Source organism: Aethalodelphis obliquidens, unplaced genomic scaffold (genome assembly GCF_003676395.1).
Source record: "Aethalodelphis obliquidens isolate GAN/ISIS:26980383/991018 unplaced genomic scaffold, ASM367639v1 scaffold38, whole genome shotgun sequence".
Lineage (NCBI taxonomy): Eukaryota > Metazoa > Chordata > Mammalia > Artiodactyla > Delphinidae > Aethalodelphis > Aethalodelphis obliquidens.
This window is the reverse complement of record NW_020837982.1, coordinates 16,871,826-16,885,022: the sequence shown is the minus strand read 5'-3', so window position 1 is coordinate 16,885,022 and position 13,197 is coordinate 16,871,826. Positions and strand designations below refer to the sequence as shown.

Genomic DNA, 13,197 nt, shown 5'->3' with positions numbered 1-13,197 from the left:
ATATATATATACACACACATATATATATAGTCTTCCAATCCACAAATATATCTCTCCATTTATGAAATCTTATTTAATTTCTCTCAGCAACTATAAACTTAATATGTCTTTTGTTAAATTTATCCTAAATATTTTGCTGCTATTATAAACGGTATTTTTAAATTTCATTTTCCAACTGTTTGCTGCTAGTATATAGAAACAATTATTTTGTTGTATATTGACCTTGTATCCACTGACGTTGCTAAATTCACTAATTTTCCCAATAATTTTGATTTCCTCTTAGAACTGAGAGACTGTTTCTTAATTTCCAAACGAAAACTAAAAAAATATTTTTGTGGTTGATTTCTAACTGTACTGGGCTATAGCTAAAGTTTCTGAATTATAGAATCTTTTGTTATTTTCGAATTTATTATCCTTTTCTTTGTGGCATATAATTGATTTCTATTGACATGAAGGGTATATATATTCTCTGTAGATTCGAAATTTCTCTTTGTGTCATAATATAAAAGCCCACCTGTGAAAATCAAAAATATACATACTTGTACCTAGAGTAGTCAAAATCGTAGAGACAGAAAGTAGAATGGTGGTTCTAGGAGATGGAGAGTAATTGTTTAATAAGTACCAAGTTTCACTTTGGGAAGATGAAAGAAGTTCTGGAGGTGGATGGTGGTGATGGTTGTAGAACAATGTGAATGTACTTAATGCCATGGAACTGTACACTTTAAAATGGCTAAAATGGTACATCTTATGTATATTTTACCATAATTTTTTTTTCTTTTTTTTGGTCATGCTACAAGACTTGAGGGATCTTAGTTCCCTGACCAGGGATTGAACCCAGGCCCCAGCAGTGAAACTGCGGAGTCCTAACCACTGGCCCGCCAGGGAATTCCCTTTACCATATTTTTTTCTTTTTAATGTAAGTGGGCTTTTTTGGTTCTAGTCTAGCCCCTAAAACCAACATGACAAGGTCTCTGGTGACCCCAGTTGTGGAGAAACACGTCCAGCGTGTAATGTGCTGGCAGAAAGAGGACAGGTAACACTCAACTTTAAAGGGAAAACACAAAAACCCCTGGCAAATCTGTACAGGATTTTAGGAATCTGAAAATAGTACAGTGTGTTCGATTTGCTTTTTTATAAAGCACAAGTTCCCATGATTTCGGCCAGAAGTACTAGAAGTATAGAAGCATAAGAGAGTAAATAACATTGCCCTCCAAAGGCAAACGTGCTTTTCCGATACGGTTTGCCTGTGCTTGAGACTAAGGTGCCTGGCTGTTTTAGCTCGAGGGAGTGTGCAGAATCCGTACTGGCCACCAGGGGGCAGGAGTCCCTGTGTCGTGCAGACCAGGTAGGCACAGGCTCGGGGAGTTAGTGCCCACTGTCAAAGGCATCATTTTGTACCCGCAGGCGTGCGGGAGGCTACCTGCAAGCTTTCCAGCTGCCTGCAGATGGGGAAAGCACCTGACAGAGGTTCGGGTGGCGTCCTTCTCAACCACAGGAGGGGTAACCAAATCTCTCAGCTCCTGGGACAGGCCTATTGCTTTCCTTGCTGCCATTGATATCAACACCTACATCCCTCCCTCCTACGAACATGCCAGGAGTGACTTCTGTTTTCTGAGCATATGCAGGGCCACCACTAACTTTTGTGCCGATTCGAACAAGAAGACTCTTCCTTCCGGGCACACAAGCTGGCAGGCACAGCAAGCTGACTGATGCTGCTGGGTTAGAGAAAGCTCCCCTCCTTCCGGGCAGCCCCACGCGGTGGCCCTGGGACGGTCCTAAATACCAGGCACTGTGCCGAGAGGCACTTCGGCACAGGGCAGGCACGGTTAGCGTGCACATTTTTCTGCTGTGGACACTGAGGGTGTAAGTAACTCAGGCTCACAGGGCCAGCCGGCGGTAGAGCTCCCGCCAGAGAGGAGGGCCATGGCCTTGGCGGCCCTAAAGTCCCTCCCACGTCCCCTGCGCCCGCGGAGTCCCAGCCGCCGCACAGCCTCGCCGAAGAGCTCCCTGCTTCCACAACCCCCGCCTCCCCGTCTGCTCCCTCACAGCAGCAAGAGGCATTTTTTCAGCTCCTTATTTTTGTTTTGTTTTTCTTTCTTCTTTTTCGAGGAAGCAGCTGTTCCTCCCTTAACTTATTGGGTTTCACGTGGTACCGAAGCCCCCGCCCGGACACCCCTCAGGGCCCCGCTGTCCCGAGTCAGGGTCTCCCGGGCGGGGCAGGTGGCGGGCAGCCCTCCAGCGCCCAGGGGTGCAGTGGGCATGTCTGGCTGCCCATAAATACCTTTCCATAAATACGGCCCAGCTTTCTCCAGGTAAACAGGCTGAGCTGCAGCAGTCCCCGGGCCTAGCACCGGAGGAACCTGCTCCGAGGGCAGGGGCCCCGCGCCCGCACCTGCACACACACCTGCCCGCAGTCCCGCCCCAGGGCGCGACTTCCTCCTGACTGTGGTGCCCGCGCCTGTGCCGCAGTAGCTCCTTGTCATTAGAGGAACTACCGTACATAATGCAAACGTTCAGCTCAAATAATATTAATAAAAAGAGTGCCCAATAGCCATTTCGCGGATGTTGCCAACGTCCTCCTCCCTGCTCCCAAAGAGGTAACGGCAGTCCTGACTCTTGTGCTAATCTTTATCACATGTGTATATGTACATCTAAAGAGGATGCTATTTAGTCTCGTCTGTTCTTGAATTCTATGTTAAATAGAATAATACTGTATGCATTTTGCTGAGACTAGTCTTTTGTGATTCATCCCTGTTGACATATGTAGTTGGAGTTGACATATGTTCAGTGTTGCTTAGTATTCATCATGTGAACATCCCACAATGTCCATTTCACTGTTGATAGAGAAACATGTTTAGTTTTTGCTATTGTGAACGTTCTTGTTCATATCCCCTGGGGCAGGTATGCAAGGGATTCTCCAGGATAGAGTGTTTAAAAATCTTTTAAGACAACTTGATTATGAGTACATGCCAAAGTTTTATTATAGTCTTGCTGTAAGAACAAAGGTCTCTGATGGACCAAGCCAAAGATTTCTCTCTTGGTAGAAACACTTAAAGGGGGAAAAATGACTAGGCAATTTATTTATTTAGTTTCTCGCCTTGTGGGATCTTAGTTCCCTGACCAGGGATTGAACCCAGGCCCTTGGCAGTGAAAGGTCAGAGTCCTAACCACTGGATCGCCAGGGAATTCCCTTTTTTTTTTTCCGGGGTTTTTTTGTTTTGTTTTGGGTTTTTTTTTTTTGTTTGTCTGTTTGTTTTGACTAGGCAATTTAAAGGAAAAAATTCCTCTACTCTCCATACTTCATTACTCTGACACAAGATGTCTGGGGGGTCTTTTACCAAGTAATTCTCCAACACCAGCTGGGTGTCCTGTAATTTAACTCACACTGATACCATCTGCCTGCAGCCCACAGGTTAAGGGCTCAGTCCTACAAGACAGTCCCCTTCCCTCCCCACTTCAGACACCACTTCCAAGTTCAGGTTGTCACCTGTGCTTCTGATCCACTGGCTATAAAGCCGAGGTTCTCATGACCTCCTTCCTCCTGGGGTTTGATTAATTTGTTCAATCGGCTCACAGAACTCAGGAAAACGGTTTACTCACTAGATCGCTGGCTGATTAGAAAGGATGTATCTCAGGAGCAGCCAGGTGGAACAGATGCGCAGGGCAGGGCGTGTGGGAAGGGGTGCAGACCTCCATTCCTCTCTGGGACCGCTCTTCCAGCCACTCTTCCCACCTCCACTGTTCACCAGCCAGAAGCTCCCCAAACGCCGCACTTTAGAGAGTTTTATGGAGGCTTCGTTACGTAGGCATGATCAATAAAATCAGTGGTTGCTGATGATTAATTCAACCTCCAGCCCCTCTCCCCTCCCCCAAGGTGGGGGAGTAGGGCTGTAACTTCCAACCTTCTAATCACACGGTTGATTCCCGTGGCAATCAGCCCACAAATTTAAGGCCTTTCCAAAAGTCGCTCCATTAACACAAACTCTGGGAATTTTAAAAGGGGCTTGTTATGAATAACAAGACATCTCTATCACTCTGATCACTTAGAAAATTCCTAGGGTTTTAGGAGCTCTGTGGTAGGAATGGGGATTAAGCCCAATTTCTTAGAAATCACATCATCACAGTAATCACTGCTCCAGCATCACAGTAATACAATCAGTTAGATTGTGTACGAAAGAAAAGTCTAATTAAAGATCTTTAGACTCTTGACTGATAGCTGACAGTCGATTTAGTATATGGATATCTAGTGTCTCAGAAGAGATCTTAATTTGATTATGATCTGTCATAAAACTGCTTAAATATTTTATTAGCAACGCTGCCTGTCTGTGAATTATGTCACCCCACAGGCCAGGTTAAGGACAAATTTTCTTCTATAATAATTGAAGTGATATAGCTGGGTCTAGGATATACACTTCCTCAATTTTGTTTTCCAAAGGGGTTGTAACAATTTAAACTCTCACCACAGCAGATATTGTCTTTTTTTTTTTAAGATTATTTTTTGGGGGGGGATGTGGACCATTTTTAAAGTCTTTATTGAATTTGTTACAATATTGCTTCTGTTTTATGTCTTGGTGTTTTGGCCATGAGGCATGTGGGATCTTAGCTCCCTGACCAGGGATCGAACCCACACGCCCTGCATTGGAAGGTGAAGTCTTAACCACAGGACCACCAGGGAAGTCCCTATTGTCTGACTTTTTAATCTTTGCACATCTGGAAGTTATGAAGTGGTATCTCATCATTGTTTTAATTTGTTTATTCCTGATCTGGTTGAGCAACTTCGTATGTTTATTCCATCCTATTTCCTCTTCTATGTTCTTTATGTATTCCAGATCTGTGCTATCCAATATGGTAGCCACTAGTCATATGTGACTACAATTAAAATTAAATACAATTTAAAACTGAATTTCTCAGTCTCACTTGCCGTAATTCAAGTGTTCAGTAGCTACGTGTGGTCAGTGGCTAGTGGATGGTGCAAATATAGAATATTCCCATCATTGCAGAATGCTATTGGACAGCCCCATGCTAGATACTGATCCTTGTGAATTATGTGTTGCAAGGCTCTTCCTCAAGTTTATGGCCAGTCTTCTTGCTGTCTTTTTTGCTTTTTTTTTTTTTTTTTGGCTGCCACAGCATGTGGGACCTTAGTTCCCCAACCAGGGATCAAGCCCATGCCCCCTACATTGGAAGCACGAGTCTTAATCACTGGACTGCCAGGAAAGTCCCTTTGCTGTCTTTGTTAGGTATGTTATGAACAGAAGTCCCAATTTTAATGCAGTTGAACTTATGAAAGATTTACCAAAGCTCTTCACCTTGGTCATAAAGATATTTGCCTAGATTTCCTTCTAAAAAATATAAAGCTTTCCCTTTCACAGTTAAGGCCTAAATTCACCCATAATTTAGTTTTGGGTGCAGTGTAGAATAGGAGTCTATTTTCATTTTTTCCAATAGTCCCTTCTTTACCCAATGTATGTATACTAGGCTTTTATATATGCCCAGCTCTTTCTCTGAGCTCCTAGTCTGTTTCACTGATCCTGAGCCAATCACATTGTATTAATTATTATAACTTTAAAACCTAATAAAGGCTTGAGGGACTTCCCTGGTGGCACAGTGGATAAGACTCTGTGCTCCCAGTGAAGGGGGCCCGGGTTCGATCCCTGGTCAGGGAAATAGATCCCACATGCCGCAACTAAGAGTTCGCGTGGTGCAACTAAGACCTGGCGCAACCAAATTAAAAAAAAAGATGTAATAAAGCCTTGATGTCTTGGTTCTTCAGGAAGGTCTTGACTGTTCTTGGCCCTGTGCACATCCATACAAATTTTATTTTATTTATTTATTTATTTTTGGCTGTGCTGAGCGGCATGTGGGATCTTAGTTCCCCAGCCAGGGATTGAACCCCCACCCCCTGTAGTGGACGCGTGGAGTCTTAACCACTGGACCACCTGGGAAGTCCCCATATAAATTTTAGATTCGCTTTTCAAGTCCCCATAAAATCCTGTCATAAGTTTGATTGGAGATGCATTAAATCTACAGATTGATTTGGGGAAAAAAACCCAAACAAACCTGATACCTATGTGCTAGGTACTGTTCATGGCCCTGGGGATGCAACAGTGAACAAGACAGACTGGGGGCTTCGCATCAAAATTAGGTTAAAATCCAAACTCCTCACCACCGCCAATAAACCAATCCACACAACCACCCCCAGCTCGTTGCCCCAGCTCGTTGCCCACCACTCCCTCTCCCTCTGAGCTCCAGTCACACCTTCCTTGGCACCCCTGGACCTCAACAAGCATTCTCTGGCTGTGTTTTTGCTAGAAACTACCCACCACCACCACTCATTGCCCCTTATTTGCATGACGGGCTCCTTGACCTTAAGCAGGTGTTTGCTCAAATAACCACCTTTTCCAAGAGGCCATTGTGCTATGTAAAAGAGCTGTTGCATGTCTCTCTAACCCTTGCTCTATCCCTCAGCCCTCATCACTACCTAACACATTAAAGATGGTTTGGTTTTGTTGTCTACCTCCCTACTAGAAACTAAGCTCCTTGACCAGGAACTCCATCTGTCTTGTTTACTTTTATGTCCTCAGGGCCTTGACCGATGCCCAGAACATAGTAAGCACTCAGTAAATTTGCTGAATGAATGAAAGTAGCAAGATCAGACAAACGATCAGGACGCTTCGGAAAAATCCCGGGCAAGCTCTGTGAGTTGCGACATGTAGCTACAGCTATCCTAAGTTCTAGAAATATCTGGCTAGTGCTTATCAACTAAAAACAAAAAACTGGCCACAATCCCTCAAGATTTCCCAGGGAGGATAGTATTTCATCACCTAATGATTTTTAGAGTCTTATTTGCAAATATGTTATCCATCCTACTTCTACATGTGGGCTTGGGCAGACTGATTTTAATTAATTCCAATTTATCAATGTTTTCTTTTATGGATTACACTTGTGATGTCATAATTAAGAAGTCTTTACATAACTCAGGGTCACACACACAATTTTTTTTTTCATTTGGAAGATTTCTAGTTTTTCATTACATTTAGTTCTCTGTGCCATCTTGAGTTAATTTGTGTGTAAGATTTGGTGTAAGATTTATTTTGCATATGGATATCCAATTGCTCCAACACCATTTATTTAAAGCTATCTTTCCCCATTGAATTTCCTTGATGCCTTTCGAGAAAATCATTTGTTAACAAACGGGAAGATCTGTTTCTGGACTCTCTGTTATGTTATGTTGATCCTTATATCAGCACCACACTGTCTTTATTATGTCTTTACAGTAGGTGTGAAATTGGCTAAGTACTCCAACTTTGTTCATTATTTTCCCAAAGAATAGCTTTGGCTATTCTAGGTCCTTTCTGTTTCCACATAAATTTTAGGATCAGGTCATCAATGCCTATCTTTAAAAGCCTGCTGGGATTTCAGTGGTGACTGCATTGATGCTATAGATCTACTTAGGGAGAACTGCCATCTTAACGGTGTGGAGCACTTCAATCCATAAACATGCTATGGGGGGCTTCCCTGGCGGTCCAGTGGTTAAGACTCCGTGCTTCCAATGCAAGGGGTGTGTGTGTGTGAGCTAAGATCCCACATGCCACGTGGCGTGGCCAAAAAAGAAAAAAAAACACGGTATGTTTCTCCATTTGGGAAAATTAATCAGTTCTTTTTCTCTTATTCCAGCTTGTTTAGCGGCTGGTTTATTGGGCCATAACTTTCTGTTTTCAGTAAATGTGTAATAATGAACGTTTGGTTTTGTTATTAAAAAAACAAAACAAAGCAGGCGAGAGCTTTCTTTTCCTCTGGAAACACCTTGTTTCTTAGTGCCTGGGGTTTCTCTGGAGCCATCCTGGGGCCTGAACCCCAACTCGTCCCCTTGGTGGCCGGACCTCTTCATGTTCCTAGAGCCTTCCCTGGGATTCCTGTGGGCCCTGCTTCTCTATCCCACATTAATTCAGTCAGTCTCAGGACTGTGGACAGAGTGCTTTAAACCCTTCTTTCCTCCATTACACCCCAAATATCTATCCATCTGACGTGTTCACTTTTCCTTCTGTTCTGGGATGTACTCAGGATTTGGAAGCAGGGCGGGTCTTCCCAGTGAGCCAGATGAGGGCGTGGCTGCTGAAACCAGAAGCAGACGTGTGTCCTTGGAGCAAAGGGACTGACTCTGCGCCAGATGACTCTGCACGTCCCTGCTGACGTCCACTGGGGTCTGGGGGACAACATTCGTGCACTGGAGGCCTCATCCAGGCACAGCCCAGGAGCCCCACGGCCTCCTGTGCCACAGCGCCCTCCAGTGGGCCCGGAAGTTGACCCATTTGGTCTGGGAGGGAGCACGACAGCCCGCAGATGCCCACTGAGCGCCTGCTGTGTGCCAGGCATCGCTCTGGGTACCATGATAAGACAGAGTCTCTGGCCTCCTGGGGCTTCCAATGTATGGGGGGTAAAAAATGAATGAGCCGAGCAAGTTCAGGCCTCGATAAGTGTGCTGCAGGCAACAAAAGAATATTCCATCCAGTGTAGTATGACAGCGTGGTCAGAGGAGGCCTCTCCGAGGAGCGGACCCCTGAGTTGACACCTGAATGATGAGAAAAAAAGGAAGAGCAGTCCAAGCAGAAAGACGGGCGCCAGCCCGAGACCAGCACGGGCCTGGCGAGTCTGGGAGACGGAAGGAAGGCCGTCACGGCGGGACTGAAGTGACTGAGGGGCGGATCACAGGGGCAGAGCGGCAAGGGAGGCCACGGCAAGGACTCTGGATCTTCTTTGGGAACAACAGGAAGCAGAGGAGTGACACGCAGTGAGTGAGCTGCTGGATTCTCCAGCAGTGGAGCACGCCCGGTCTACACTGCACTGTGCTCAGCTCGGAGCCGGGAGGCCCGAACGCAGAAGAGCCACCTTCTACCCAGCTAGGGAATCCAACAACGGTGAGATGCAGAGGCCTCCCGACAAACGGCAAAACCTCCGAGGCTTGGCAGCTCACGTGGGTATCGGGCTGCACGGGAGCGCGTGTCTGAGCAGGAGGTCTGGCATCCTGGTGAATCCAACTCCAGGGTCCGCCCAGGGAGAACTCGCCCACCCCTGCCAGCTGGGGCTGAGCACAGCCTTTACGTCACCCGCGCTTCTCATAAGCGCCTCTGTACAGTGTTTCTCACACAGCGTGAGTTATCTATCGACATGTTTTCTGTTCCACTGGATGATGACTACTTCAGGACAGACACGGAGCTGTTCAGCTCTGCCGTGTGCTGGGGGCGCAGAAGACTGGCCTGGTGAGATGTGTGGGTGGGGTGCACCTGAGGACAGCCCTGAGTACCTAAGGACATTTGGGTTTGCTCCAGGACCAATTCTTTGCTGCCACATCTTTGGCCAAGACTGTTCTTGAGACATAGTAGTGAGGGTGGATTGACCAGAGGGCTTGTGGCCTCTATCTGTCCAGATATGTTTTCCCTGAAAAACATCTGAGATTTTGGACAACTGGGCTGGACCCTCGCTGAACAGCTGGGCACAAGTCTGTATCAAGGGCCAGCATAGGATGTAGCCGTAGTGAAATTCATTTTTTTCTTTCCAGTTCATATATAATTGACAAGTAACATTATGTAAGTACAAGATATATAGCGTGATGATTTAGGATGATTAAATTAAGATGGTTTAGGATCTAATCTCTTAGCAACTTTCAAGTGTACAATACAGTATTAACTACAGTCACCACGCTCTACATTAGATTCCCAGAAGTTATTCATCTTATTGTACTGAAACTGTTTTTTTTTTTTTTTTTTTGGCCACACCTCGCAGCATGTGAGATCTTAGTTTCCCGACCAGGTATCAAACCCCCACCCCTTGCATTGGAAGTGCAGAGTTTTAACCACTGGACCGCCAGGGAAGTCCCTGTAGTAAACTTCTTGATTCTCTCTCCCAGAGGGATGCAATGGAAGGTTTTATCCATTCATCACAGGGCATACTCTTCCTTAGAACCTATAGAAGACATTTTTCGCAGGAAACGTGCTGTGTCTCTTGAATCAATTTGTCTGTGTCTTAGGGACAGTGTGATAAATGCCTAATCATGTTTCCCTCTTTGCTTTGGCCACTACTAGGTAGTTTAGCAGTAAATCTGCCGACTATTTCTAATAACCCTAAAGGACCACTGGAGAAAATCAGCCTCAGGTTTAAGACTTTGGAGTCAGGCCACCTGGGTTGAAATCTCACTTCTGCCACCTCTTAGCTGTGTGACTGTGGGCTACTTATCTTTTTTCTTCCCAAGTATTTATAAAATGGGCATAATCACATTATTTACTTTGGGAAGTTATTTTGGTGTAAAGATTAAAGGATACAATGCTAAGCATAGGGCCTGGCACAACAATCAGCATAAATGTAATCATTTTCACTTTAACCTAAGCAGTTCTGTGTGGTCATATTCCTCTTACCTTTAGTATTTTCTGGTCCCTAAGAAAGACACACACACACACACAGACGACTTCTACTTCAGAATTGCATAAACTGATTACTGTTATTATTATTTTTTTATTTTTCGGTACGCAGGCCTCTCACTGCTGTGGCCTCTCCCGTTTTGGAGCACAGGCTCCGGACACGCAGGCTCAGTGGCCATGGCTCACCGGCCTAGCCGCTCCGCGGCATGTGGGATCCTCCCAGACCGGGGCACGAACCCGTGTCCCTTGCATCGGCAGGCGGACTCTCAACCACTGCACCACCAGGGAAGCCCTGTTATTATTATTTTTAATCTGCTATTCATAGCCTACAGACAAGAGTCTTCGGAAAAGTTGCCATGAGAATTAAATCTGCATCTGGGAGGCTCTTCCTCTCAACACCGTGTAGCAAGGGAGCATAACTTATATGCCCAACAGGATGGGAAAACATGGAAATGATATGTGTCCTGCTTGAGGCATTCATTACTGAGGGTGACCCTTGGTCACTACAGGTTCATTACTATTAATGTCTTCTGATACAGCCTCTGACAATACGTCTGTTTGGATTCAAAGGGCAGCAGTTAATTCCAAAGTAATTAAAGAATCTGTGCTTTAGCTTCCATTTGAGGTCAAATAAATTCAAACAGAGGGGATCTATTAGGGTAACGCTAATGTCTGGTACATTAACGTAATTTAAGAGGTCTCACACTGGGTAAATGTATATTTATATTTTATAAAAGGAGACTGATATTTATTGTTAAAAACTATTTTTTCTTAATTTTTATTGCTGAAGTCAGTTTAACTTCTTGAGGTACCTCCATGCTCATCAAGGGTTTACCTGAGCTCTCAGGGACTGCTTTGCCAGATGTTTATCTAATTTAACTTTTTTATACCTTTATTGAAGTGTACATGGTGCACAAGAAGTTGTACCTAATTGAAGTATGCAAATTGTTAAGTTAGGATAGATGCTTGTACCCATGAAGTCATCATCAAAATCAAGATAATAAACATTTTCCTCACCCCGCCCCCAAAGTTTCTCCGGCCTCTTATCATCCATCCCACCTCATCCCTTCTCCCTGCCCCATCTCAAAGTGACCACTGATCTGCTCTCTCACTCTATAGATTAGTTTGCGTTTTCTACAATTTTATGTGGGATGGAATCCTACAGTTTGTACCCTTTCTGGTCCGGCTTCTTTCATTCAGCATAATTATTTTGAGATTCAGCCATGTTGCTATGTGTATCAGTAGTTCATTTCTTTTTATTGCTGAGTAGTGCTCCACTGTATGGATGTATTTACACTTTATCACAAGGACTTACTATGCATGTAATTGATTGTGTGTCTCTCTCTCCACACTGGCTGGAGAAAAAAACTACCAAAATACTAAATCTATGGCCCACCTCTCGCAAAAGGATAGACTTCAAAGCCAGCACTTTCTAATCGCTCCCTAAGTTCATTTTCTCTTTTTTCCTCTCCTTTTGTTGTTGTAAGTTCCCCACCCGTTCATCTTTCTTTCATTTTATCTTGTTACACTATAAACATTTAAGTCAGTCATCTTGGTCCTTTCCAGAAACAAGGGCCAATTATGAGTAAACAATGCTCTGTTTTTATTCGATTTTATTGGCTCTTCCCTGCCACTTTCTTTAGGGATGCTGGATTTTGTTGACTTGGTCTACTTGTAGATGCCCATCATCTCCTGCTTGACCATCGGCCACCATCTCCGGAGTGCGGGTCTCTAATCTCATCCCCCTTCTCTCCACCTGCTACAGTGTCACCGAGTTATCATTCTACAGTAGGAATCTGATCATGTCATTCCCACGCAGAACACCTGCAGGAAGAATCTAAAGTCCTCAGCATGGCAAGGCAGGTCCCTCGTTCGTCATTCATTCTTTCAACAAATATTTACTGAGTGCTGATTACATACGAGGCTCTATGCTAGCTGGCTAAGTGTGGAGGTATGGTGATAAACCAGAGGAACATGGTCTGTACCTCACTCATGGACTTTGCACTCCAGTGGAGGAAGTGAATAAAGAGATAACCACGTATGCAATATAATTATGGATTGGGGAAACATGAAATCGTTTTGAAAGAAATAACCAAGATGATGCAATTGAGTCGCGGCGGGAGAAATGGACGTCAGAGAAGGCCTTTATGAAGAGGTGACGTTTACGTTGCCGAAAAGGAAAGACAGAAGTGGCCATGGAAGAGTTGTGGGCAAAGGAAACACCAAGTGCAAAGGTCCAGAAGTGGGAAACAGCTGGGATAGCCAGGACAGCTGGAGGTAGTGAAGTTGCTGGGGAGTTGACCTCTGCCTGCTTCTCCAGCCTGTTTCCCACCTGAAGCCCCTGAAGCCCAGGCACCCACTATTTCTTGGTGTTTTTTTTTTTGCGGTACACGGGCCTCTCACTGTTGTGGCCTCTCCCGTTGAGGAGCACAGGCCTCGGATGCGCAGGCTCAGTGGCCATGGCTCACGGGCCCAGCCGCTCCGCGGTATGTGGGATCTTCCCGGACCGGGGCACGAACCCGCGTCCCCTGCATCGGCAGGCGGACTCCCGGCACCCACCATTTCTTCATTACACCACCTTCTCACTTTTCACCTGCTCCCCTCTCTCTGGACAATCCTTCCTCCTCCTGTAACTGGGCTTCTAAATAATACCTTAGTCGTAACGTTCGGGTTCTTCTGCTACCCTCCTCCAGGCAGCTGGACTGCTCCTTCCTCCTCTGTGCCCCCAGAGAAGTCTAAGGACTTCTCCTTGTTTATACAGCTAACGTTTACTGAGTGCCTC

General features: G+C 45.2%; 1 protein-coding gene across 1 annotated transcript in view; it reads right to left on the bottom strand.

Moving 5' to 3' along the window:
• CENPV (centromere protein V) overlaps positions 1–12,119 on the bottom strand; it is a 32,314-nt gene extending 20,195 nt beyond the window's left edge. The window contains exon 1 of the mRNA XM_027130979.1: positions 12,088–12,119. Within this exon, the coding sequence (XP_026986780.1) occupies positions 12,088–12,119 (32 nt within the window). The remainder of the gene's footprint in view (positions 1–12,087) is intronic.
• Positions 12,120–13,197: the final 1,078 nt, after the last annotated feature.